Source organism: Rhinolophus ferrumequinum, chromosome 28, assembly GCF_004115265.2.
Source record: "Rhinolophus ferrumequinum isolate MPI-CBG mRhiFer1 chromosome 28, mRhiFer1_v1.p, whole genome shotgun sequence".
Classification (NCBI taxonomy): Eukaryota; Metazoa; Chordata; class Mammalia; order Chiroptera; family Rhinolophidae; genus Rhinolophus; species Rhinolophus ferrumequinum.
Window position 1 is genome coordinate 6,822,053 of NC_046311.1, and position 26,001 is coordinate 6,848,053.

At 41.5% G+C, this 26,001-nt stretch overlaps 1 protein-coding gene across 16 annotated transcripts in view; it reads right to left on the reverse strand.

Annotated features, from left to right (window-relative positions):
• The window catches only part of AKAP13 (A-kinase anchoring protein 13), a 309,763-nt gene that overhangs the window by 96,463 nt on the left and 187,299 nt on the right, over positions 1 to 26,001 (reverse strand). For all 16 annotated transcript variants that reach the window (XM_033100202.1, XM_033100201.1, XM_033100203.1 and 13 more), the window contains one exon: positions 23,098 to 23,234. In XM_033100202.1, coding sequence (XP_032956093.1) covers positions 23,098 to 23,234 — 137 coding nt within the window. The remainder of the gene's footprint in view (positions 1 to 23,097; positions 23,235 to 26,001) is intronic.

Below are 26,001 nucleotides of genomic sequence, written 5' to 3' on the forward strand. Positions count from 1 at the left end.
TGGAAGAGTATAAGACAAAACAAAGCTTTAAGAAGGTCTCTTGGCCGGCCCCGTGGCTCAGCTGGTTAGAACACGGCACTCCTACACGAGGTCGCCAGTTCGATTCCCACATGGGCCGAACTGTGAGCTGCGCCCTCTACAGCTAAGACTGTGAACAATAGCTCTCCCTGGAGCTGGGCTGCCGTGAGTAGCTGGAGGTTGGTGTGTGCTGCCATTGGCTGCGGCAGGCTGCTGAGTGCTGCCCTGGGCTACCTTGTGCTGCCAAGAGCGGCCGGTGGCCAGCATGAGTGGCCGGCAGCCAGAGAGAGCTGCTGTGAGCGGCAGACCGTTGACTGGTGACCGACTGCCTTAGCTGGGGGGCAGCACAAGGCTCATAATACCAGCACGGGCCAGAGAGCTGTGTCCTACACAACTAGACTGAGAAACAACGGCTTGAACCAGAGTGGGGGGGGGGTGGTGGACGAAAGGGTGGGGGGAGGGGAGAGGTCTTTTCACAAACTTGTGCTCTTTACAGGAAATAGGTCTCATGGAACAAGCCCATAAATGTTAAATTTTACTAAAATTACCCACAGCTTGGTGAAATAAAAGGAGGAAGGGTGGAAAAAGGGAGACAGCAGAATCCTAATTTCAGTAGGAAAAGTAGCAACAGCACAGTTTAATCTCTAGGATAGGTCTCCTGGGACAAGATTTATTAAAAACGATAACATTTACTGCGTTCTTCCTGTTTGTCAGGTGCTTCCGCATGTACAATTTCATTTATTCCCCACAAAAAGCTGTAAGGTAAATATTACTGTCTACAGATGACGAAAAGTTGCATTCAGAGTTTCAGTTACTTGCCTAAGGTCACACAGCTAATAAAACAAGTGTGCATTATACTTAGTTCTGTAAATCTTTCCACTATATGTCCTATTTTGCCACTTGAGAATTCCCCCAAATTAAAAGAAATGAAACCACCAAGGAGAAAATATAGGTTAAATTTGAGGAAAGAAAACTTACAATTCATTACTCGTAACATCAATATTCTTAACGTTTGATTTTACTCAAATGCCAATGGACAGAAAGATGTCATTTTTTTCAATACAAGTGACAAGTGGTTCCTAATTTTAGAAAGTAGGTTAAGTGAAACACACTCAACTTCTTTGTCAACAATACTTGACATTTCAGTTTTTAAGCAGCTTCTCAGTATCATAATATGTTAACAAAAATTGGAATGAACACATCCCACAAAACGACTAAAAGATTTCTGGATACTGACAGTTGTTATACAGAACTTTATAATGGATGTATACTGATCCTAGTTTTTCTCTTTGGGACAAACGTTATTTCTTATGGCAGCATTTCAAATATCTGAAGACATCCCGTCACGAGTCACCACCCTTCTCAGAGCTTTCTTCTGGATCACGGTTCCCATAACTGCTCCTCAGGCAACAGGGTACCCCACTGAAGGCCACCTCGTTAGTCCTTCTTGTGACGTGGCCACTCAAAGTGAAATCCTCTGAAACTGTGTACACTGAGACAGTTAAGGTCAAGCTGGCTTTCTGAAGGTGAACACTACACCGTTACAGGGAGATAAGCTTCTGGTGAAACAGGCTCACTTCCCATACCTTTTCTCCCAGCTTGACTTAAGTCAAAACAGGTTTCTCCCATACCATAACCGTGATTTTATTTTAAAACCCACTTCACAATTTCCCTGCTAAATTATCTCATTTATTTTAAGTTATCATTTTAGCCTAAAAAGAGAATCTTGAATCTAGACTCTGTCACCGAAATGACAAGGTTTGTCCCTGCAAACCTTGTTTCGTCTATAAACCCGAAGAGCAAGGCTAAAAACAGACCCAGAAGCGTGCCGCTAAAAGCCACCTTGGGAGGCTGTCAGTCCTCCAACCATCAGTCTTGATAAAGTGCTGTCCCACCAGCTACAAAGCCAGCTGAACTTTGAGTCACATTGCTGCATCTTCTATATGAAATGTACAAAGCTGTATTAAACTTCATACATTCTAGATGTTCTCCTCTTCAACCTACCTCATAACCCTGTCAAAAAGAGAAACGAGACACCACCCGTGCAGTGTACTGTTTGGGTAACACTTCTCTGTGTAGTCATGCCCTCTATTTGAAACCAAACCCAAAAGACTGTCATATCTGATCAGTGCTACACCATGTTTACTGTTATTTCTGTATCTTCCAGCACGACTACCACAGCATCACATAACATACTACAGCACTGACAAAACAAAGGCAAAAGCGACTCTGACATTTTTCTGCATAATGGTACAAGAATTTCTTCTCGCATACAGAAATCTTACCAACTTCATGAAGCCTATAAATGCCAACGTTCAGTTGAGTGAAATAACTGTACATAGTATTATAGCAGCCCCCCAAGGCATTCATGGTAAAAAGGATATGCTCCCGCCACATCATTTTTTAGTTAAACATGCTAACTATACTGCTAATGAGTCAATTCTGATGAATTCATATCCTTTTGCTATTTTTCCCACCCAAATAGTGTGTGTGTGTGTGTATATATATATATATTTACATGTGCAAAAAGCATGGGATTCAGACTGAACTTTTGGTCATAACTTCTATTTCAGATGATAATCTAAGACCTCGAAAGGCATGTTTTTACTTAGTCCTAAAATAATTTTTAAGCAGCTTTACTGAGGTATAATCAGCATACAGTAAGTTGTACATATTTAAAGTGTACTAGACATTTTGTAAAAAGTGAGTTTGTTAAGTTGAATTTTCAAATTTTCCCAAAGAATGTGGCTTTAACACATATTAGTATTGTAAAAACCTGGAATGCTAAGAATGCTCAAAAGTGGCAAATGTGTATCAGTAACAATTTAAACCACCACAAAATTTCACATGGAACGTTCATGATATTGTTGTGATTGTCTACTACAACTTCACACGTCACTGTCCTAAATCTTCCTGAAGAGATGACATACTCTGAGGCCTGCTGAGGAAAAGCAGACCAGTCTGAGACCTGACGGGTGAATAGGAATTAACCAGGCCAAAGGGGTACGGGGCACGGGGCGGCGGGGGAGGGAGAGCTAGACAGAGATGATTTTGTGCAAGTTCAGGCAGAGGACCGGGTGCTGAGGCCCAGCGGCCAGAAAGAACAAGCACAGCAGAAGACGAGGCCTGAGAACAGAGAGAGACGACCGAGCTACTTACATTCACAAGTCTGAATCACCACAGTCGGAAAGAGCCACTGAAAGGTTGTTAGCAAGGGAAAAGCATGGTCAGTTCTGCATTTCAAAATTACCATTTTTTTCAAGCGTGTGCTCAGTAGACAAGAGGCAGCAACACTAGAAACACGGAAGTTAGTCACAAAGCAGCTCCAAAAGTTGGATGACAGAGGCTGGTGGCTTGAATTCAGGTGATGAAAGTATAGGTAAAGAATCAGTAAGTGAGAGCCCAGAGATATTTACCATTAACCAGAACTGGGGGTGGAAGGCGGAGGGAAGGGCAGCGCCATGTTTGACTAGGCTTCTCCCTGGGCGGCCAGGTACACGGTGGAAGGGAGCCCCTGGGGAAGCAGGGAGAGACCAGCTGATGAGTGGGGTTTCAGACACAGTGAAGCTCAGGCATCTGAGCTATCCCAGCACAGGAGTGCAGGGGAATGTATGTATGTGCCTGGTGCTCAGGAGCATGGCTGGGACTGTGCCAAATGCTGGGAAAAGGTCAAGCAAAGAAGACATCTGGATTTTGCTATGTAAGTGCTGGACCTTGGTGAGGGCAGTTCTGGTGTAGCAGTCGAGCGACGAAAGCTGGGTTTAATTTCACAGGGGAAAATTCAAGTTCTCTTAAGACATTTTTGCCTTTAGAGAAAGTACCTTAGTGAATCCTCATGCGATGGTGGCTATAGGGGTGGTGACAAATACTTGAGATTGTGAAAAAAACTTCCTGAGAAGTAAATGAAGCATTAACAGAGAAAGAGGACCATTAACGTAAACAAAGTGACTTCTGGGCAACGTGCGTGACTATTCTTTGGCGTACTTTTCAATTCTTCCCAAGAGATCCTGTCACAGAGACCAGAAGAGAAAACTTGAGTGCACACACTGCTATCTTGGTCGAGAATACAGACAAAGGTTTTTATAACAGCTACGGGGGGAGGCAGGGCGGACAGTGTTTTGGCAAGGAAATGGAAAAAGAAGGTAATAGCCAACAAGGAACGCCCTTTCCATATGATCATCTATGGAAATAAGAGCAAACTTCATCCTATAAAACAAAGGCAGTGACTGAGGTCAAGGAAAAGAACATTGACATTTACTGACCAGAATTCCCTAATGGGGTTTTGTCATTGCCAGCATGCCACATCAGGTAGTGAATATTAGCCAAATGTATTTACCCATCCAACAAATACTTAAATGTCTACCCTAGTTAGGGTGCTCAGCAAGGTGTTGAGAGAGAGAGAGAAATGGATGAAATGTTTCTGGGACCTCAAAGAAACAGAGCAGGGGCGATGGCATGACGTATGAGACTGCGTGGGCAGTACACATGAAATGCCGAATTTCAGCAAAGGAACGAGGCTTTCTGGCTGAACTGACTAGGCTGAAAAGTTTCGTGAAGGTGGTGGCTTAACAGAAAGGGACAGAAAGAGAGAATGGGAGGGAGGAGATGGGCGTTGCCCATAAAGCGCGTGAACGAAGGTACAGACGTTGATGATTGGCCGATGCGGCAGAGGACTAGCAACTGTCTCTAATTACATCCAGCAGATTCCTGTAAGGAAGTGCTATAACATTAGCCTGGAAAAGCATTAACAGCCTGGATTATAAAAGCACATGATGTCATGCTAAAAAGTTTGGACGCTCTTCAGGGGCAACTGGGAGCCGCCAGCAAAGACATCTGAGCAGAGAAGTGGTATGATTTGCACTGTAATTCAGGACGGCTGCACAAGACTTCAGCCTCATCCCGTCTAATCCCCCTTGTCTGGGTATCACACCACTCCTTGATCCTTATCCCATCTCATTTGCTACTCTACCTCGAGATAAGTATACGGTTGGTCTCTCAAGTTTCCACACTTAGGACGTGCTTCTTCCTCCCTCAATTTTCCTGGCTCTTTGAATAACTGCGGCTTCTGGAATTCCATACCATGTCTCTCCACCTTACCTGAAACACACCGTCCAAATCCCACTTTCCTAACTAAGCTCTCTGCCTGCTCTTCCCTCCTTATTCCTGTCCTCAGACTCTGCGGCACTCTCATGATGGTGTCCTCCCTGTACTGTCCCTTGGTGCTGTACACTGGTCTAAGGAGATGGTGAGTTCCTTAAAGATCGAGGCAGTCCTGAAATGCCAAATCCCAGAATGCCAAAAACACCCAACGGCTGAATGACTCACTGATAATATACTTGTTTATTACCTCAATCACAATCCTAGACTTTTCCAGAAGGTGACCAGATATAGTTATTAAACAATGAGAGAGAAAAAAATTTGTTAGTGTATTAACATACACGAAAGGTGAGCAGCCTAAAAGAGTTTCTCAATTTAAAGGATAAATGTGCTGGCCAGACATGAAAACTCATGTTCAAAATAACCAGACCCTAAAATTTCACATACAATGAAAATGTATTACGTTAGGAAATTATTTGACTTATTTTTCTCATTTTTCACTTCATGGCAAAAAGAAGAGCTGTCGCACAGACCCTCAGTCAGACAAGCCAAAGAGCAATTCCGTTTCCCATGGGAGATTTCCCTCATCCTTCCAGGCGAACACATACCACTGTAGAGTCTCGCCTTCCAAGAAATGCAGGTACGACTACTCTTTATCAATTGTCCAAAAGACAGGGCAAAGGGAAGAGAGAAAATTCCTTGAAGAAAAACCCTACTGAAGAAATTAAGAGGTACAAATTGGCAGTTACAAAATCGTCACGGGGATGTAAAGTACAGCCTAGCGAATATAGTCAATATTGTAATAACTATGTACGGTGTCAGGTACTAGACTTAACGGGGGGACCACTGCATAAGTTATATAAATGTCTAACCACTATGCTGTACACCTGAAACTAATGTAACATTGAAAAATAAGAAAAGAAGAACAACAAAACCTACTTTTCACCACTGCAGCCAGGTCAATTTTGGCATTCATTCATCCCTCTAAAAACAAATCTGGTTTTGCTCATTTAGCATTTGATAATGTTATTCAACTGTTATTGAACTCTAACTCAATAATTTTATTCAGTCTAATGTGTTCTGAAAATCTTCAAGGAAGTACAACACAACTCTTTACCTCAGATTAAACTGTTAGATTTTTTTTTTTTTTTGGAAGAGTTGTTACCACAAAAATATGCTGGGGGTGGGGGCTGCCCCTTTACTTAAATACACAGGAGTAACAATGTCTCATCCAGTACACATCACAGGAAGCAAAGGCTTGACTGGCTAATGGTTCTATTTACCTAGCACTGTGGTTAAGTGGGGGCTCCAGCCAGACTGCCTTAGTTTTTGTGCCTTAGTTTCTTATCTGCATAATGGGGATAAAAATAATATTTTTATTTTATCGTTTCATTTTTCCCTTATTTAAAAAAAAAAAACCCAGATATTTAAGTCAGCCTACAAGGGTGCATATGAGATAAAACCAAGTAACTGATAAATTCTGACTGAAGTTAGAACAGAAAGAACAAAACACGATTGCTTTGAGCCAGATCACCATGTTCCCTCTGAAGATAGTTTGTAACATGGGACAGGAAAGCAGAAAGCGAAAAGTTGTTTTCTTTTCTCTGTAAGTGGAGAAGGTAGGTAGCTTCCCAGAAGCTAAGACGAAAGGAGCTGAGGAGCAAGCTGTTTTATGGAGAAGCAGTTCTTTCAAAAGGTCAAGACAGGACTGGGAACTCATTGGGGAGCGTCAGCCTTGGGAAAAAAAAGTCTCTTCCTCCAAGGCAAAGGGAAAGAAGTAATAAGACAGATATTTATAGATTTTTTTCCTGGCCAATCCCCAAGTGCCTAATTTGGACCAGACTTCTAGTGTCCTTGTACAATCTCCACCAAGAAGGATGAACTACGAGTGGGACCCACTAGGACAGAGAACACTTATGTGGTGCTGAGATGCGCCTCGGTGAGAAAAGCCTATATCACCGTGATGGCCTCTCTGTGGTCTCTCCTCTCCTCACCTGTCCTTCTACTCCTCCTCCACAGCCGTCACACAAGCCCACTGACTGTGCGTGGATTGGATACCTGGCTGCCTCCACATCCCCGAGCCTGCCTCATGCCCTTCCCCGCCTGGGCCAAACTGGTCAAGTCCCCTCGAATGCTATCATACCCATGATGTCGTCGCGAAACACCTCAGTGGGAAACTGCCCTGTCCTTCCTCTGAGCGTGACATCTGTCAGTGCTCCTGTCACGACGCTCAGAGCACCCAATGACTCACTGTTCTCTGGGTACCTGCTGTACAGGGCTCCTGGAGCAAGACACTTACTGTTTCTTTGGATTTCCTAAGTTAAATAACCCAGGGGTTTTTCATACAGAGATATGCACTGGAGAAAAAGTCGTGTACTCTGCTCACTACAAACAGATGAGTAGTCAGACCTTCTCAATACGCAACAGGACACGTCTGAAATTAATCAGCAAGTAGAACTCCTCGGCCTACCCTGAATGCTTTTTTGAAATGTAAATAGCCGTATGGGTAGGTTCTGCAAGATCACCCATTCTGAAGATCTATCAGACTAAATACATATTGATTTTTAGAGTACCATTCTATTTGTTGATAATTATCAAAAGACTGACTTCCTAGTGCCATTCTAAATATGCAAATCTCTCTTTCTGGAATCAATATGACTGTTTTTAACACAAACCTTGAAAAAAGAAAACCGTTCCCAGTGAAAACTAAAAAAGAACAGACTTTGCACAAAATGGTTAATTATTAGAGACCAAGTTTCACGGAAGCATTTCGGCAAGTCCTCAAAGACCCGTGCGTGTTTAATGGCTCAGAAAGCACAGCAGCGCGTGGAGGTGAGCTCCGTTAAGAGCAGGACATCTCACACATCAGGTAACCCACCCATAGGGACAGTCAGTAACAGGTGAGATCATAACGTGTATTATTAGGGGCCCCCCCCCGAGCTGCCAGCACTGAGTAGGACAGCAGTCCCTCCAACGCGCATGCCATCTACAAGACTGTCACTGCCGCCTCTCCTCTGCCTCCCCTGTGGGGACACTGTAAGAAGGAACGTCGGTGATCTCACACAGAGCACAGCATTATTCAATACTGCTTACTCTTACTAGCCTGCTTTCATACAAGTAGTTTTCCTGGGTCTGAATTCTAATGGTTCTATGCCTCCAGTTCTCACACTGATACACCCGAGGAAGCTTTTAATCTGTTTGGTTTCACTACAAAGGCAATTATCCAAATTCTACATAGACAGAAAGATGAACCATCCTTCTTGATTCAATCCTAAATACTCTCATTAATGGGTTACCAACGAGGAGCTGCTCCTTCACCTGATTTTCAGCCGCAATTCCTGCCATACTGACTAAATCAGGTTTTTTAAGCCTCAACTAACAAAACTTAAAAAGCTTGAAATATATTTGCTATGGAACTCGGAAACAGGACGTTAAAATGAAAGAGAACTACTTAAGGTTATCAGTGCCCCAAAGGAGAGAAATTAATAAATGGATTAAGCAAACACACTCTTATGTCCAGTTCACTGCAGTACGTATTATAGAAAACTGTCAACTAACTAGAAATCATCTTGAAGTTCTTCCTGTGTTCCTTTTTCTTTCAAGACAGGTGTCATGCATCCAACATGACAAACACCTGTCCTGTGTGACATAATGTGGCAGGTCCCTGTGAACGAAAACGAGGCGATGGCAGAGTCACAGCCAGGAGGGCCAGAGTTCACCACACAGGAGCGCGGGGGACTCATGGCTCACGTCACCGTGGTACCACTCTGCTCCAGCGTGGGGAAGGACGGCGCCCAGGTGGCCTGAGTGAGTGAAGAGTGCAGCACATCTACAAAAGGTCTTAACGAAAGGAAGCGTGTGCAGGCAGATGTGCCCAGGGGTGCATTTCAGGCCGAGAAGACCAATGAGCAACGACAACAGTGGATTTACCCGGAAACGAGGAGTCTGGAGTGGCTGGCAGGTGGACTGTATCATAGCTTGGAACTGAAGGGCTGATGGAACCATACCGTGCCACACACAGGTGCCAGACTGTGAAGTCCACATGTGCCACCCCACAAAGCAAAGGGCTGCTTGATTTGCTTTCAGCAAGAATCAGTAACGTGAGCTAGAGCGGTGGTTCTCAAGGTGTGGTCTGCAGAACTCTGGGGGTGCCAGAGACCTTTTCGGGGCACGTGTCGGATCAAAACGATTTGGACAGTACTGCTAAGATGTTCTTTGCCCTTTGTACTGTGCTGACGTTTGCACTGATGGGCTTCACAAAAACCAAGGCTGTGTTACTAAAGTGAACCACCACTCATCATATTCTTCGCTGCCACACACTCACCGTTTGAAACAAAACCGAAAACATTTTCACATGGACTGTCCTGGATGGAGCCGCTTGTTAATTTCATTACATTTCACTAAATTTCAACCTTTAGGTACACATCTTTTTACTATTCTGAACAAGAAATAGGAAATACATATAAATACTTCTGTAAACAAGGTATGATGGTTCTCTTGAGGAAAGTCACTTGTGTAAGTTTTTTTATAACTTGTGAGCTGAGCGAGCCACTCTTCATGCAACAACATTTTTACTTGAATAAAGGACGAACAATGCGTATTCAGAACTTGGGTATTTTCTTGGAAATGAACAAAGTGAACTTGTCTCTTAAGAGAAACGATTGGCAGTATTTATCACTGGTGATAAAATTCAGACTTTCAAGTGAAAATGAGAATTTGGGGAAAACTTGAATCTGCCACTGTGCGTTTGACAGTTTACCAGTAAATACTTAAAGATATTTCTGATGAGACTGGTGGTAATATTAACAACTGAGATTTTCTGATATTGTAGAATAAAAAAATATTCAACATTTGGAAGAGCTGGATTACTCAGTAAATCAATCTTTTCCAACTGACTGATGAATGGTGTTAGAAAATCATGCATGGATAAGAGATCCATTCAAAGTCCAAGATAAACCAGTGAATTTTAATGTACCAGAGTTCAAAAAGTTCAATGACAACATTTCAGATTCCATCTTGCAAATCTTTTAAAAACCTAGCATTTGTCAATTCTTATCTAATATCAAATAAGAACATCACAATTATCTGAGAAAATTTTAAATATATTTCTCCCTTTTCCAAGCATGTAGCTGTGTTAGGCTGGATTTTCTTTATATATAACTTCCATCAAAACAACATATTGTCACACAGTGTGAGGGATATAAATGATAAACGTCTAAGTATTACTTTGTCTTGTGCACCTGAAACTAATAAAAAAATAAAATAAAAAACCCCAACATATTGTAACAGGCTGAATGAATGCACAACAGCTATGAGAATTCAACTGTTTTCTCTTAAGCCAGAAATTAGATTAAAACAATGCCCCTATTTTAATTTTGTTTTTGTTTTGAAAACGTTATTTTTCACAAAAATGTGCTCTTTATATTAACAAGTAATGAGTTTATTATTGTTATTATAAATGAATTAATATTTTTAAAATGTCAGTTTTAATTTCTAATGTGGTAAATATTTATTTGTAGGTACAACCTATATAAACAAAAGTTGTTTGGAGTTCCTAAGAATTTTGAAAGTGTAAAGGGATCTGGAGACCAAGAAGTTTGAGAACTGCTGGGTTATAAGATAGAAAGAGATTAGTGGTAAGAAAACCAATGAATCCAGGTCAGAGAAAATGAGGGCACGAACCCTTTATAAATCAGAGTTTGAAGAGATATGTTAAGTTGGACAGAAAAAAATCAGGGAGAAAGGAGAGAAAGGCATCTGGATGACAATGTTCCAGCGTAAAAGACTGTATAAAAGCGAATGCCTTCAGTTATATATGAAGTGAGGCCTAAACAATTTTGTAATATTTTTAATGAAGCTGATGAATTACGAGTAATTACAGAAGGAATGAAAAGCAAAGATGATTTTCTGAGGGGCGAACAGAATTCTTTAGGAAAAGACTGTTTCCACCACCTATGTGTGAATGAATTTGGTTGAAAGGTGCTTCCCAAGAGACCCTATGGCTGCACGTCTCATTCCATTTTGAGACGGGGCAAAGGACCAACTGGTAAGATGACACGAGTGATTCTTTAATGCAAGTTCCTGTAGGATTAGTATTCACTGATATACACCTTCATTATGTAACAGTGATGGCCCTAATGATAATTGTGAGACGCTCTAAGAGGAAGACACATTTTGTTGAATGTTTAGTAAGCCAGCCAAGTGCAGACATATTTTAGAAATATACTACAGCAAGTCAAAGCCCCAGCGCTTAAGGTTTTACCTTCAGCTACCTGAAAACTCTGCCACTCCAAAAAGATACGCTTGTCAAAGGATCCACAGAGAGGGGATGCTCTAATCTAATTATAAGATGGTCTTCACACCTGGGGCAGGTAATACGCGGACCCACAAGCCACAATTCTCAGGAATGGAAGTTAAAACATGGGAGACTTCATACACTTCCGGTCAAAGCTGAGTTCTCCCTCATCTCAGCCATGCCTTCTGATCTTTACACCATATACGTGTTGTGGGGGGCGGGAGCGGATGATACATCCCGCTTAAAAGCTCACCTGGTTAAAATGTAAAAATCAATTGGCATGCATCTGTCAAATGTTTTAATTACTATTTGTTTATAAGAAGTACTTCCTAAAGGAACATTGTTTTGTGAAAATGAATGCCAACATTTAAAGTCCTGTCTTTTACATTAAAGATGGCCCAGCAATGCCTCCAGTTACGTAGCAACAGCTGGTGTATATCTAAAAGTAAGGGCTTTGCTTTTAAACATATTGGATGATTCCCACTTTTAACTTATGCATAGATTTGTGTAATTATCACCCTCCACTACACTAAATCTGTTGGTTGTGTGATAAAATCCTTTTGGAGGAAGAAGAGTGAACTAGTCTTCTTCTTTTATTAAAATCTTATTTTATATCCCTATCTTTCCCACTTTATGCCAAGGTGATAAATTACAAGAAGTTGGGGGCCAGCCCAGTGGCTCAGGCGGTTGGAGCTCCGTGCTCCTAACGCCAAAGGTTGCCGGTTCAATTCCCACATGGGCCAGTGGGCTCTCAACCACAAGGTTGACTTGACTCCCGCAAGGGATGGTGGGCTGTACCTAGCAACGGCAACTGGACCTGGAGCTGAGCTGCGCCCTCCACAACTAAGACTGAAAGGAAAACAACTTGACTTGGAAAAAGGCCTGGAAGTACACACTGTTCCAATAAAGTCCTGTTCCCCTTCCCCAATAAAATCGTTTAAAAAAAAACCAAGAAGTTATACAAACAACTGCTAGAAGAATTAGACAACTTGGGTCTTTCCACAGCTGTTGCCATTTCATGCCTTTAGAGCTTGGTCACTTGCAGATTCTGTAAAGAGACTTATGTTGAGTTACCCTCCTGCCCCCCCAGCCCTCACACTAAAGCTCTCCACCTTCCCTTTCCTTTTTCGGCCTCTCCCTCCTTCCAGCTCCAGGCTCCCACTAACTAGCCTGATGGAAGAAGAATCAAGGGAACATTTCACACCAGTCAATTGGCGGGCACTGTCATGTTTACCCACTAATAAACGGCTGGTGACCCATAGAGTGAGTCTAAGCTTTAAAAAACAAGATTGATTCAGAAAGTGTATTCTTAAAGGGGCCTGCATTACTCTGCTTTCTATTTAATCCCTACTCCTTCCCAGAGTCACGCCAAGAAACAGACACACGGCAGAGCAGGTCCCTGTCAGGAATAACCAGAGATAAGATAACTTGGCTTTACTAAGCAATGATGAGCGTGCCACTTCCTCCCCTCCTCCAGGGACAGTGAGCAGGTACCCACGACACCACGCGGCATACGTCAATCATCTGAGTTCACCATGGGCCACCATCTCTTAAGAACCTCCGCTGGCTTCTCAGAAGCCTGGGGAGAAAGGGATGGGGGGGCAGGGTGGAGTGGGGTGTGCCAATGACACACTCTTTCTCAAAGTCTACAGGACCCTGGCTTATGACTTACAACGCAGACCTACGAGCACGATGCATGTTATACTATTAATATATGCCAACCTTTAAAGAATATTTCTCGCAGCTTTAGGTACGAGGAGCTTTAATAGGCTCAGCTGCAATAGCAATTGCATTAACGTTCCATGTCAACAAAGCCAGAATTTAAGTCCTTTTCCTGACTCAAGAAGGAACGAACAGTCTCAGACAAGGAGGAAAACAATCCCGAGCCTGATGTGAAGCAGACGCTGCCGGGTTGGGCGCTAATGAGGGAGGAGGGCCAGAGTTCTACTTCCTCCTTCAGATCATCCCATTAGGAAACCTAATGACTCCTAGGGAGGAACAGAGCCTATTGTGTTGTGTGTGTGATGGTGACCCACGGCAAAACAATCATGGCACCTGCATCACTTTCTGGAACTGGAATGAAAAGACTGACACCCTCTTTTAAGGAAAGCAAAGCTGTCAACAGGGAAAAGTCCCTGGAGTGAAATATTTCAGCAGGGATGTGGGTGGAGATAGGCGTAAACACTAGCTAAGTCCGCGAGTTCCCATGATCCAGATGTCAACTCCTGGTTCATCACTGTGCCTCTCCCAACAGGGCTTCTTGAGGGATGGTGTATATCTACTCATTTTACCCAGCACGGCATCCCAGTTTCTATTCCAATGTTCAACACACAAACCCATATAGGTTTGCAAAGTAAAGGCTCCATTTAGTTTGGAAATGCACGTCAGTAGGTCCTGTAGGAAGGGAATCCATTCTAACAGCATCATTTGATTTTTGAAATCTTTGTCATTAGTGTTTAAAGTAAAGACCTCATGCATGGATATATACGTGCTCTCTCCATGCTTCCCCGGCTGCCAGGTCAGTCTATAGCTTCCCATAATGCCTGGCTTCATAGGGCGGAAGGAGAGAAAACCGCCCGAGCCTCTTAGAACGAATGTCCTGTTGCCCACAAAGTGGAGGTCACACACATCCTGGAGTCTAGTGCTTCTTGGCATGTACCGTCCTCCAGACAGGTCCAGAGCCTGGTCCGATCTCAAGACGCCTGGCGCTGAGGCACCCTCAGAGTAAACAAAGTGACATAGTAATTTACAGGAGTACCACTGTGGCCTGATACAATGGATCATTTCTTCCAAGGCTATTTTAACCATCGCCTATCTAAACTCATTCATCCATCAACCCTTAGGAGGGTCTGATAATTCTGAGTTAAAGTGAGGTTAGAATGACACCTACTACTTATAAAATACATATTATGTGCTAGACACTATACTAACTCCGGTTAGTACACGCATCCTTTGAAGCAGACATCATTGTTCCTAATTTACAGATGAGCAAACTGGGTCTCTAAACAAATAGATCCAAGTGGCAGATCAAGTGGCAGAACTGGGATTAAAACCTTAGTTTATTGGGCTCCATAATGTTTTTACGTATTATGCTTGGCTACTATCCCTAGCTGTCAATATAGTAAGAATGAACAAAAGTTTCAACATCCTTTTATGATGAGAACTCACAGAGCGGGTAAAGAGGGAATGTACCTCAACATAACAAAGGCCATAAATAATGAGCCCAAGCTAACATCGTACTCAATGGAGAAAAGCTGAAAGTTTTTCCTCTAAGATCAGGAACAAGACAGGATGCCCACTCTTGCCACTTTTATTCAACATAAATTAAAGTCTGAGCCAGAGCAATTAGGCAAGAAAAATAAAAAGCATCTATATTAGACAGGAGTAAGTAAAACTGTCACTATTTGAAGGTGACAAGATATATATAGAACACCGTAAAAACTCCATCAAAAAACTGCCAGACTAAACGGGTTCAGTACAGTTGCAGAATAGAAGATCACTACTCAAATATCTGTTGCATTTACATCCACTAATAACAAACTATTAGAAAGAGAAATTAAGAAAACAATCCTACTACAATTGCATCAGAAAGGAATAAACCACCTAGGGATAAAGTTAACCAAGCAGATGAAAGACTTATATACTGAAAACTGTAAGACATTAATGAAAGAAGTTGAAAAACACACAAATAAATGGAAAGCTATTCTGTGCTCGTGAATTGGAAGAATACTGTTAAAAAGTCCATACTTCCCAAACTAATACAAAGATCCAATGCAATCCCTATCAAAATTCCAAAGACATATTTCACAGAAATAGGACAAAAACATCCTAAAATGTGTAAGAAATCATACAAGACCCAGAATAGCTAAAGAAATCTTGAGAAAGAAGAACAAAGCTGAGGTATCAGGCTTTTTGATTTTGAACTACATTACAAAGTTATAGCAATTAAAACAGAATGGTACTGGCATGAAAACAGACACAAGAGATCAATGGGACAGAATTGAGCCCAGAAATAAACCCAGGCATACATGATCAATTAATTTATGAGCCAAGACCATACAAATGAGCCAAGAACATACAATGGGGAAAGAATAGTCACTTCAATAAACAGTGTTGGAAAAATTAAACAGCCACACGGAAAAGAATAAACTGTACCACTATCTGATACCACATACAACAAAAAAATGCACTAAAGACTTGAACATACCACCTGAAACCATAAAACTCCTAGAAGAACACATAGTCAGTGAGCTCCCTGATATAGGTCTCGATGAGTTTTTGAATCTGACATCAAAAGCAAAGCAACAAAAGCACAAATAAATAAGTGGGATCACATCAAACTAAAAAGCTTCTGCAGAGCCAGGGAAACCATCAAGAAAATGAAAAGGCAACCTACTGAATGTAAGAAAATATTTGCAAATCATATATCTGATAATGGGCTAATATCCAAAATATATGAAGAACTCACAACTCTCAATAACAACAAAACCAAACAGTGTGATTAAAAGATGGGCAGATGTGAATAGACATTTTCCCAAAGACACAAAGATGGCCAATGGGTACATGAAAAGATGCTCAACATCACTAATCATCAGGGAAACGCAAACGAAAACCACATGAGATGTCACCTGTCAGAACGGCTGTTGTCAAAAGGACTAGAAATAACAAGTGTTGGTGAGGATGCGGAAAAAAGGGAACCCTCGTACTCTCTTGGTGGGACTGTAAATTGGTGCAGATGGAAAACAGTATGGAGGTTCCTGAAAAAATTAAAAATAGAACTACCAAACGACTCAGAAATTCTACTTCTAGGTATTTATCCAAAGAAAACAAAAACACTAATTTGAAAAGATATATGCACCCCTATGTTCACTGCAGCATTATTTACAATAGCCAAGATATAGAAACAACCTAAGTGTCCATCGATGGATGATTGCATAAATTGTCACTCACACACACACACACACACACACACACACACACAGAGTATTATTCAGCCACAAAAAATGTAATGAAATCTTGCTATTTACAAGAACATGCATGGACCTCAAGGACATTTTGCTAAGTGAAATAAGTCAGAGCAAGACAAATACTGTGTGACCTCTCTTACATGTGGAATCTTAAAAAAAAAAAAATCTCACACACACACACACACACACACACGCACAGCTCGTAGATACAGAGAACAGACTGGTGGTTGCCCGAGTCAGGGGGTGGAGGAATAGGAGAAACAGGTGAACCGTTTTTGTTTTGTTTAATTGGATTTTTTTTAAATGAACAAAGCAAAATAAGGAGTGTAAGAAATGGGTGAAAAGAGTGGTAAGAACCAGATGTTTTTTTTGTCCCAAGAGGAGAAAAAAAAAAAAAGGTACATACACCCCCTCCAAAATGGACCCAGGACCTATAATTAAGCAGTTCCATGAAAGCAAAAAACAAACAAAAAAATGACTATATAATTTAAGACTCCAGAGAAAAACGCCTTGGGAAATGTTCAAGAAAAAAAGTTACTAGTTAAGAATTTCACTGTTAAAGTATGATTTTAAAAAGTACTTTATGATTGTCCTTTTGGTCCAACACATAAGATATGCACCCACCGTTTATGAATTTATTCCAATCATTTTAGAATCATACACTAGTCAAAAATTAAGAGCTGAAAGGAACTTTAGAGATTACCTAACCACAATACAAAGAAGAAAATAGAGACCAGAACAATTAAATAACTTGCTCAAGGTCACTTAAGAATGTCTAGGCAGATCATTAAATTATACCCTTACATATATTATCTACAAATATTTTTACACTAAGGCTAAATAGTTTTTCCACTTGTGGCTTATGATGTGGGGTTCTTCGAGGAACTCCTGTTCTGCAACTATTGATTCTAGAAGAATATTTGCAGAATCTCCTGGAAACTCTCCATTTCAAAAGAGTTATAAAGAGTATCTCAAAAAAAAAAAAAAAAAGTATGAAAAAACCGAGGAGTAAGTTTCCCTGTGGCTGAAGCTCGCTCTAGCTTTGGACCCCAAACGGCTAATTAGGGGGGGACGCATTGGCGGCTCAGAGAGAGGCCAATTTTCCCTTTCCTGGGCGCCACATATCACAAAACAGGGACATTTTTAAAAGGATCTTTTTTCTTTTTCTTTTTTGTTAATTGAAACTGTTAAATAAGGGGGTAGGAGGTGTAAGCCCTTTTGAACAGCAGTGCTATGGCTTGTCGAGTTAGCTACCAAAGAGCCTGAGAGCTGCCATATTTTCCGCTGGCAGCTGAGCACCAAGGCTGTAAACAGACACACAAAAGCTTTTGACCAGACTTTTGGCCTAGGGAAGGAAATGCAAGCTCGCCCCCTTGAGACAAGAGAAAGAAACCATAGTGTGCTATTAAAAATAATGAAAGTATAGAGAGGAGAAGACATTGATCAGAAATCGTCCAACAATGCCCTTCCCACAATCTTGAAGAAACAAATATTAATACTGTTGTAAGAATAATTAAGAATGAAAATTCAGTTAAGTTGATGTTTGGCTGTGTAGCTATACAAAAGCGGAGCATGGTTCTGATTTCTTCTTTTTTTTTTTTTAAAGAGGGCACAGCTCACAGTGGCCCACGCAGGGAACGAACGAGCAGCCTTGGTGTTATCAGTACCACGTTCTAATCAACTGAGCTAAGCGGCCACCCCCACGGTTCTGATTTTAAACGCTTTCTTTTGATTGGGGAGCATATGTTAACTGGAGTGTAGACTTTCCCAGTAACCTAATACCCCACATATGGGATTTTAGAGTTGTGCTTGGATATGTATGTGTGAGTGCCTGGCTGCTAGGACCATGGGCACCCCGACAGGATACACTGGCTTGCTGAATTAACCGTTCCACATGGCCAATAAGCTTACGCAATGAGCATTTGGAAAGGGAATTATGACAGATACACCTCCGCGAACTGGTACGTCAGGGAGGCAGGCCCCTTCTAATGAGCATGGTCACGTACCCGAGAAAAGGGTCACACAAGATGTGGAGCCTGATGGTTTGCAGCACGGGGACAGCAAGCAGAAGTCTTTTCTGGCCACCATATTCTCAATGTGAAGGGTCTGAGGAAGCTTCTATTCTGGACTGAAAGATTCAGTGTCATCTCTATACCTACTCATATCATTCTTTAGGGGAAAAAAGGCAGATCTGGAAAATCTGAATAAATTCCTGCACCAAAAGCAAACTCTTTGGACAAACTCCATCTTGGTGGTGTTTAGCTAAAACTCAACAGATTACAACAAGAACACAACACTTAGTGTAAAGTGAATCAACTTTGGTCCTAAAATGGCCAAAGGAATTTCTCTGACTATCACTGAAAGCACGGGAGTATAATGTGATGGTTTTAGAATCTTGGCACATATATGCACCATTCAGGAGTACTTGTTTAAAATGCAAAACCCCATCCAAGTGAACTGGACTCCCCAGAAGTGGACCCCCAGCATGGCTCTTGTGCCGACCACAGTACGTATAGCGGAAACACTGCTTACGTACAAGCGAGCTTCTAATCTAGGTTACAGAGATAACTAGATGTGAAATGAGGCAAGTCACTTAACCACGCTGAATTCACTTCTTCTCCTTTAAAACAAAGGTGTTGGACTTCAGATAATCTTTGAAGTTCATGAAAATTCTAAAAGTCTCAGAGGTAAAACAAGGTCCAACTCTCCCAACTTAAATTAAGGTCTGATGCTATTCCCGAAGCTTTTACAGTAATGTTCAAGAAGCAGAACCTGAGTCTTGATTGTTTGAGGAACCTCCATATGCCACTGGTCACCTGAATGAGTGAAAAGAAATCTGGAATCTGAAGTTATCAAACTAAAAATAACAATGCTAAGCTGTACTTACTGCGTGCCAGGCTCTGTTCTGAGTGCTGATATATACTAACTCATTGAGGAAAAAAAGAAAACAACAAAAGGTAATCTGAGAACCTTGAAATGAGTAAAATACGTAAGACAATGTTGAATATTAAATGGTAACTACTGCTAAAGCCTTGGCAATACTCAATAACTACAACCATACAGTGCTGATAAAATGACTAATGGGAACGGACTTTATTATGTGTGGCTAAGTGACCTGGCTTCCTGAATTCTGAACAATTTTCAACCTAGTGAAGAAATATTAGGATCATCTATCATCTATGGAGAAACATGCAGCATCTAACGCATAAATGTGTTTTTTCTAAGAATATAAACAAGCATTAATCTTGATATTGCCTAATTCCTTTACGAATCATGATTTTTAAGCATTATTAACTTTTAAAGTAAGGGCTTATTTACAGCACAATGCGTCAAGCAGGTTAAGGAATAAAAAAAACTACTCCTCAGTTTTGTAAGACAGACAGACCACTGGACTCAAGAAAACAGGAACCTTACTGTACCTTTTTTCTTTATATACTTGGTAGTGCCACACTCAATAGAGTTCCTACAAGCTGACAATTATACTCGTTTAGCGAAGGTTAGTGAACAGGAAGACGCCTGTAAGATTTTAAAATGGATTATTTATTTACATTTACGAGAAAACTGCCATAAGTGTACCACCATTCTAGGTTTCCAAGACAGTAGCAAAGCACAAGATACACAGATTCTTTCTGTTTTACCTTTGGAAGAGGGTGATTCAGGGACGCAATGACTGGCCTATTCCCAAGGCCACCCCAGGGACTGGGCATGTGTCAGAAAGATCGGATTAAATAACATTAAACAGAAGTCACTCCACCCTCAATTATAATCGCAAGCTCAAGCAACCCTTTTTAGAGTGCACACACGGATTCCAGAAGGTCAAGGTTACAAGGTCAACTGTGGGGATGCTAAGTCAAAAAGCTAGTTAGGAGAGAGACAGAGCTGGAACTCTGCCTCTTAACTTGTAGGTATCAACTACAGCTTTCACCACAAAACAGACAAAACCATTTAGAAAAGAAGTCTACTTTCCTTCTCTTTCTTTTCATCCACTGGTGCACATGTATTCTATAGGCCAGGGGCCAGCGGGTCCACAAACCACAGCCAAGTGATCCACCACCTGTTTTTGTACAGCCCATGAAAAACCTATGAGTAAATTTTACATTTTTCAATGATTAAAAAGAAAAATTACTCAAAAAAAAGAGTATGTCATAACACATGAACACTATCTGAAATTCAAATTTTAGTGTCTATAAAGTTTTATTGAAACACGGTCACACTCTTGTTTACGTGCAACCTATGGCTGCTTCCACACCAGAACAGCAAAGTTGACTAGTTGTAACAGAGGCTGTATGTCCCCAAAAGCCAAAAATATTTACTGTCTGTCCTTTACAAAAAAAAAAAAAAAGCTTGCGGATTTCTCTTTCCTGACCCAGTGAAAACCTACGCAGTGAATACAGCAACATGAAGAGCTAGATGGGAAAGAAAATGGGACGTGGGAAAAACTAAAGTGTGTGTCCACCCTTTGTCCTTTCAATTCACAGCAAATAGGGCTAGTCTGGCAGAGCAACAGGGAGGAGAGCTAAGTGGTCAGATTTCACATCATTACGACAGTGCTATGAATACAAAAGTCTCCACTGTTTAGACCTGACCATCTTCAAGAACCCAAAACCCCTACCTACTCTACCAAGAGGCAGCTGACACAAAGCACACGGCATGGCTCTCCCTCATCAACAGACCAATTACCTGGTTCTAACCTACTGACGCCCCTCAGCATGAATCCACCAATCACAGAGCTGGCTACCCGTCAAGAGGAAACGCGCCCCGCTGTGCAAATCCTAGGTGAGAAATCCAACTCCGGGCTTTCATTCCAGCTGAGTCTGACCTTGTTCTCATCACATGACTCTCTGATGGTCAAATTCTTTTATGTGTAAAGTGAGGCGTGCTCACCAACCAGAGGGATATTATCTCTCTCCCCGCCTGAAACTAGAGGAAAAATGAGAATAGGAAAGAGATGAGCGAGTTTTGTTTTTAAAAATGTTTTGTTTTCTTCTTCGTAAGAGACAAGATACAATGAGAAGAATTTCTCACTGGTAAGCAAAGGGTCTACAGCCAGCGATGGCATGAAGCCCTGTGGTGTTAAGATGGAGGACGGAGGCATTTGAATTCAAGGATGTGAGTTTGCTCCTTCTCTTTTTTTTTTTAGGGGCTTCTGGAAACAAAGACCCGCTTACCCATGCAGGGTGTGTGCTCTTGCCTTTCCCCAGGGGCAAAAGCAACATTTGTCTGAATAATGCCTGCTCCACAAGCAGCCACCCAGCATTAGTCATGAATATTATCTGGACTAGGGGAGGTTGGAACAGTCAGCACCTCCCCACCGCTGGACTCCAATAAACCGAAGCTTGTTTATCACAGTTCATACACTTGAAACAGTTTGGGAGGGTGCAGTGCTGTTTACCTACTGGTGTAACTTGAAGAAAACATCACACTTAGGCCTCTGAAGAACAAAAACAGTGCACCTTCTAGTCTAGACAAGGGAGGCTAATTTTCTGAGGGTCAACTTGATTTAGTCCAGGAACTTGACTGTCAACTTCCAAAAGTTGTTTTTTTCTCTTTCTTTCTTTTTTTTTAAAACAAGCATGGAATCTAAAACTGAGAACAGTGTTTCTCTCAACAAGTTAGTTTCCTCATTTTAAAAGTTAATAGCTTTAAACAAGAAGAAAAACCATCTCAAGATCCTGAAGAAAAACATTTTTGAAAACTTATTGAACATTAAATATACAATTACCACATATGATCCAGCAAATCCACTCCTAGGTATATGAAAACTTATGTCCACACACACTTGGCCACAAATGTTCACAGCAGTATTATTCACAACGGTCAAAAGGTGGAAATGATCCAATCGTACAACAAAATGTGGTACACTCACAATGGGACATGACTTGGCAATAAAAAGAAATCAAATACTGGTCAATGTTACAACATGATGAACTTTGAAACATGCTAAGTGAAAGAAATATGTGGACACAAAAGACCACGTATCGTGTAATTCCATTTCCATGAAGTTCCAGAATGGGCAAATGCATATCAACAGAAAGATGACTGACTACCAGGAGCTGGGGGTACAGGGGGTGGGCTGCTTGCTAATAAGTAGGGGGTTTCTTTTCGGACTGATGACAATGTTCTAAAATTAGACAGTGATGACAGTTGCACGACTCTAAATCTATTAAAAACTACTCAACTGTGCAGGTCACTTGAATGGGTGGATTTTATGGTATGTGAATTACATCCCAATAAAGCTGTTATGAAAAAAAACTGAACCTTTTTTCCCCATCACTAAAAATGTCTTACTTCATACTGCACAGTTAGTATTGAGCTCTAAGTTCAAAATTTTATTTTTGCTGCTATCAGTTTCTGTAAAAAGAAGAGTCAGGTTTAAAAAGGGCTACCATATCCCTTTGGTGGTAATTCTCATGTTGTGACACGTTAAACTTAATGACAAATTGAAAAGTCTTGCGCTCACAGGGAAAATCTTTTTCGTCACAATCTCCCAGGGATCCATGTGGGTAAGCCCAGAACAAAACTTTGCCCTGTGGTGCACACCATTTATGAAGGCTTAACTGCAATGCCACATCCACATTTATAGGTAATGGAACAAGAGAGAAGGGGAAAAATACTGCTGTGAAAAACAAAAATCCCCCAACAAGGAAACACGGCTGTGAATCACACACAGCGGACCACGCTCGTCACAGGCTGTGCCCCCACAGACCTGCTGCCACTTACCGCCTCGGTCTTCGGGCCTTGTCTCATCATCTTGGGCGTAGTGGCCCTGTCCCCTCCAGCCACCTCCTCGGAAACGGAACTCTCCCCGGTATTCCTCAGAAAATCCACCTCATCGGCAGCTTTTGTGTCTGGCATTTCTGAAGAGAACAAGGGGTTTACAAAGCACATTTGAAAAATTGATTCCTGTGCCTCACTATTTACACAACATGCTCCGGGTTTCGGGTGTTTTGTTTGTTTTTGCTTTGGTGCTAAACGGAAAGGTATTCTTTGGCTCGCAGGAGCTGGTGTCATGTCTGACCCTGTGGTGAGCTATTTCTGTATCACACGGTTGTACGGTTTTCCCCAGCCTTCACATGGGGTTGTAGCAAAGGGAAGATCCAACCCAATGTCGACTGAACTTCCATTTTCACTCACTGACTTTTCATGACAGGACTATGCTGGCTTACACATGGAAAAGTAAATGCACGAGCTCCAAGGAAACGGATTAACACAGCTGACGCTAGGCCGTCCATTGTGACAAGCATCCAAGAGGCAATGTTTGCATTTGTACAGCACAAAAAGGAAAGAACCGCTGAGAACGAGCTAAAGCCTTTGGGAAGAGTCTTTCTTTTAAAAATACTACACACACTCATTTAGCCAGGACTGCAATTGATAATACGAAACGATTCTATAAAGTTATTTCTTGTTTTAACTTTTGTTTCTTCCCAAACCAAAACATTATCACAAATTAGCAGTTCCTTTTTTGAAGAAAAAGTTAGTGTGTGCTTTCTTTAGAATTAGGCTCAACAGACTGAACAGTAGTGGTTTCTGTTACCTGACCACCATTTGGTCAAGCAAGTACAGGAAGGAAGTGATAAATTGAGGTCTGAAGCAAATTTAGGCTTTGACCCTCTTTAAAGGGGGCTGGTGATTAACAGTCAAAATTCACCATGGTAATCCACATACAGATGGAACTATAATACCATCTAAATTTCACACAGCAAGTTTTCTGTGGTTGTTGTTAACCTAGTCATGCCACTATATTCTGGCAGAGAAAACTGTTCCTTACACCAAAGGGCAGAGAGAGGTTTCTTTCACCAAAGAAGAGATTACATTAAGACTTTATTCTAATAGCACATTGTGACATGCACTAAGGTCTGCCTTAGATTTAGGCAAGTTACATTTCTATAAATGAGCATTCACAAATCGCCTTTCTTCTTCCTTTGCCCTTATAATTATATAATCTTACTAGCAATTTAAAAATTGGCAACCAAGTTTCCTTGCCCAAAGAACCAAAATCTGTCCTACATTTCAAAAAAAAAAAAAAAAAAAATGTGATTGAACTTAAAAAAGAAAAACCTGACTAAGCAATCCCTTTGGAAGTATTCCTGGATCAAAACATTCCTAAGTGAGTTAGAGTAATATTTTTCTTTTTTGATTGCTGATTTTTATTCTATTTATTTGGGGATGTGATTTTTTGGCACAACCTTACTATACTATACCCACCAACTGAAAACACATCTTTCTGACACGCAGAGGCACAGTCACAATGGCAGAGAGTGATTTCTCAGACCTAAGGGGTGGTGGCAACCTGGGCAGGACTGGCCTGGCTCAGATATACACAACCAGCTTCCCAAAGCACTGCAACCAGCGCTCCTGAAGGGTGCAGGGCCTCGGCCTCCTTTCTAACTGGAAGTTGTGTTTTCCCCATTTCAATTTCTGTTTGGCTTGATCTACAGCAGTACAAGAAAACTGAAGCCAGTGTCACTGTGGCTCCTTCCACATCAGCAGTGAAGCCCATGTCTCTCCACTCACAAAACACGATGGTTATACTCAGGAGTGGAATATAAACTTCCCAGAAAATACCCTTTTGGTGCTGAGATCAGACTCAGGGGCTTTCTCTCTAAGGCAATGTGGCCGGGGACTTTCCCCAATCCTGGCTATTTTCTGAAAAAAGCAGCTTCCATCACTGGCTACTTCTCTCTGCAGTTTGAGACCATGAGCACCGAGCACATATGACTCCTTGGTAGCAGAACAAGTAACCCACCCACACATATCCACCAACCCCAAACCCAGAGATACTGTTGAAATGTCATCCGTTTTCCTTCCTAAAACCTGAAAGTCTCAAAAATCATTTCTTAGCATCTTTACTCTATTTACGTACATGTCAAAGTCTGAAATTCTCCCTGCTTTCCACCGTTTCTCACAGGGTACCACAGACACCAAGCTCATGTAGTTTGCACTTGCTTGGGTTAAACTCTGAGGGAGCCAGAAAGAGAAATAATTCCAGCCCAGGCAGCCAAAGACGTAGCACCCAAATGAGAAGAACACAGAGCCAGGCATCAGTTTACAGCCACTCCCATTCTTCTGAAATGTCAACCTGCCAGGGCCCCCAAAATAGACTTGTTGTTGTGCCTTATTTTAAAAATTAGAGACCTTATTTCTCATTTAAACTCTGAACTAGCAGCCAATAAATTTCTATCATTAACAATCCAAAATATTCATAGGAGCAAAAACCCAAAGTCACCACAAAATTCTTCCTCAGGTTTCTTAAATCCCTCAAGTGGAGGGCGGGGGCAGGATTATAAATGGTTAAAAATGCTTAATCGGGGAAAATGACTATTGTGTTTACACTGCTTTTTCCTAAGCAACTTCTTGTTCTATTTGTTCATTTCTCTACATACCCCACCCCCACACTCTTAACTGTGTGCTACACTTAAAAAAGGATTTTCAAAAATTAGAAAGAACAGCAAAACCACAATCAAACAATAAAAAACCAAACAGGCTACTTCTTACCTACAGAAGCCTGGGGGCAAGCATAGAGACAGGCCCTCTGTCTATACCCGGTCACAGAGGGCGGTATCCAAGCGTGTATCACACCGACCTTGAAACAGTCCAGGAGTCAATACTCCAGTTTTGGCTGCG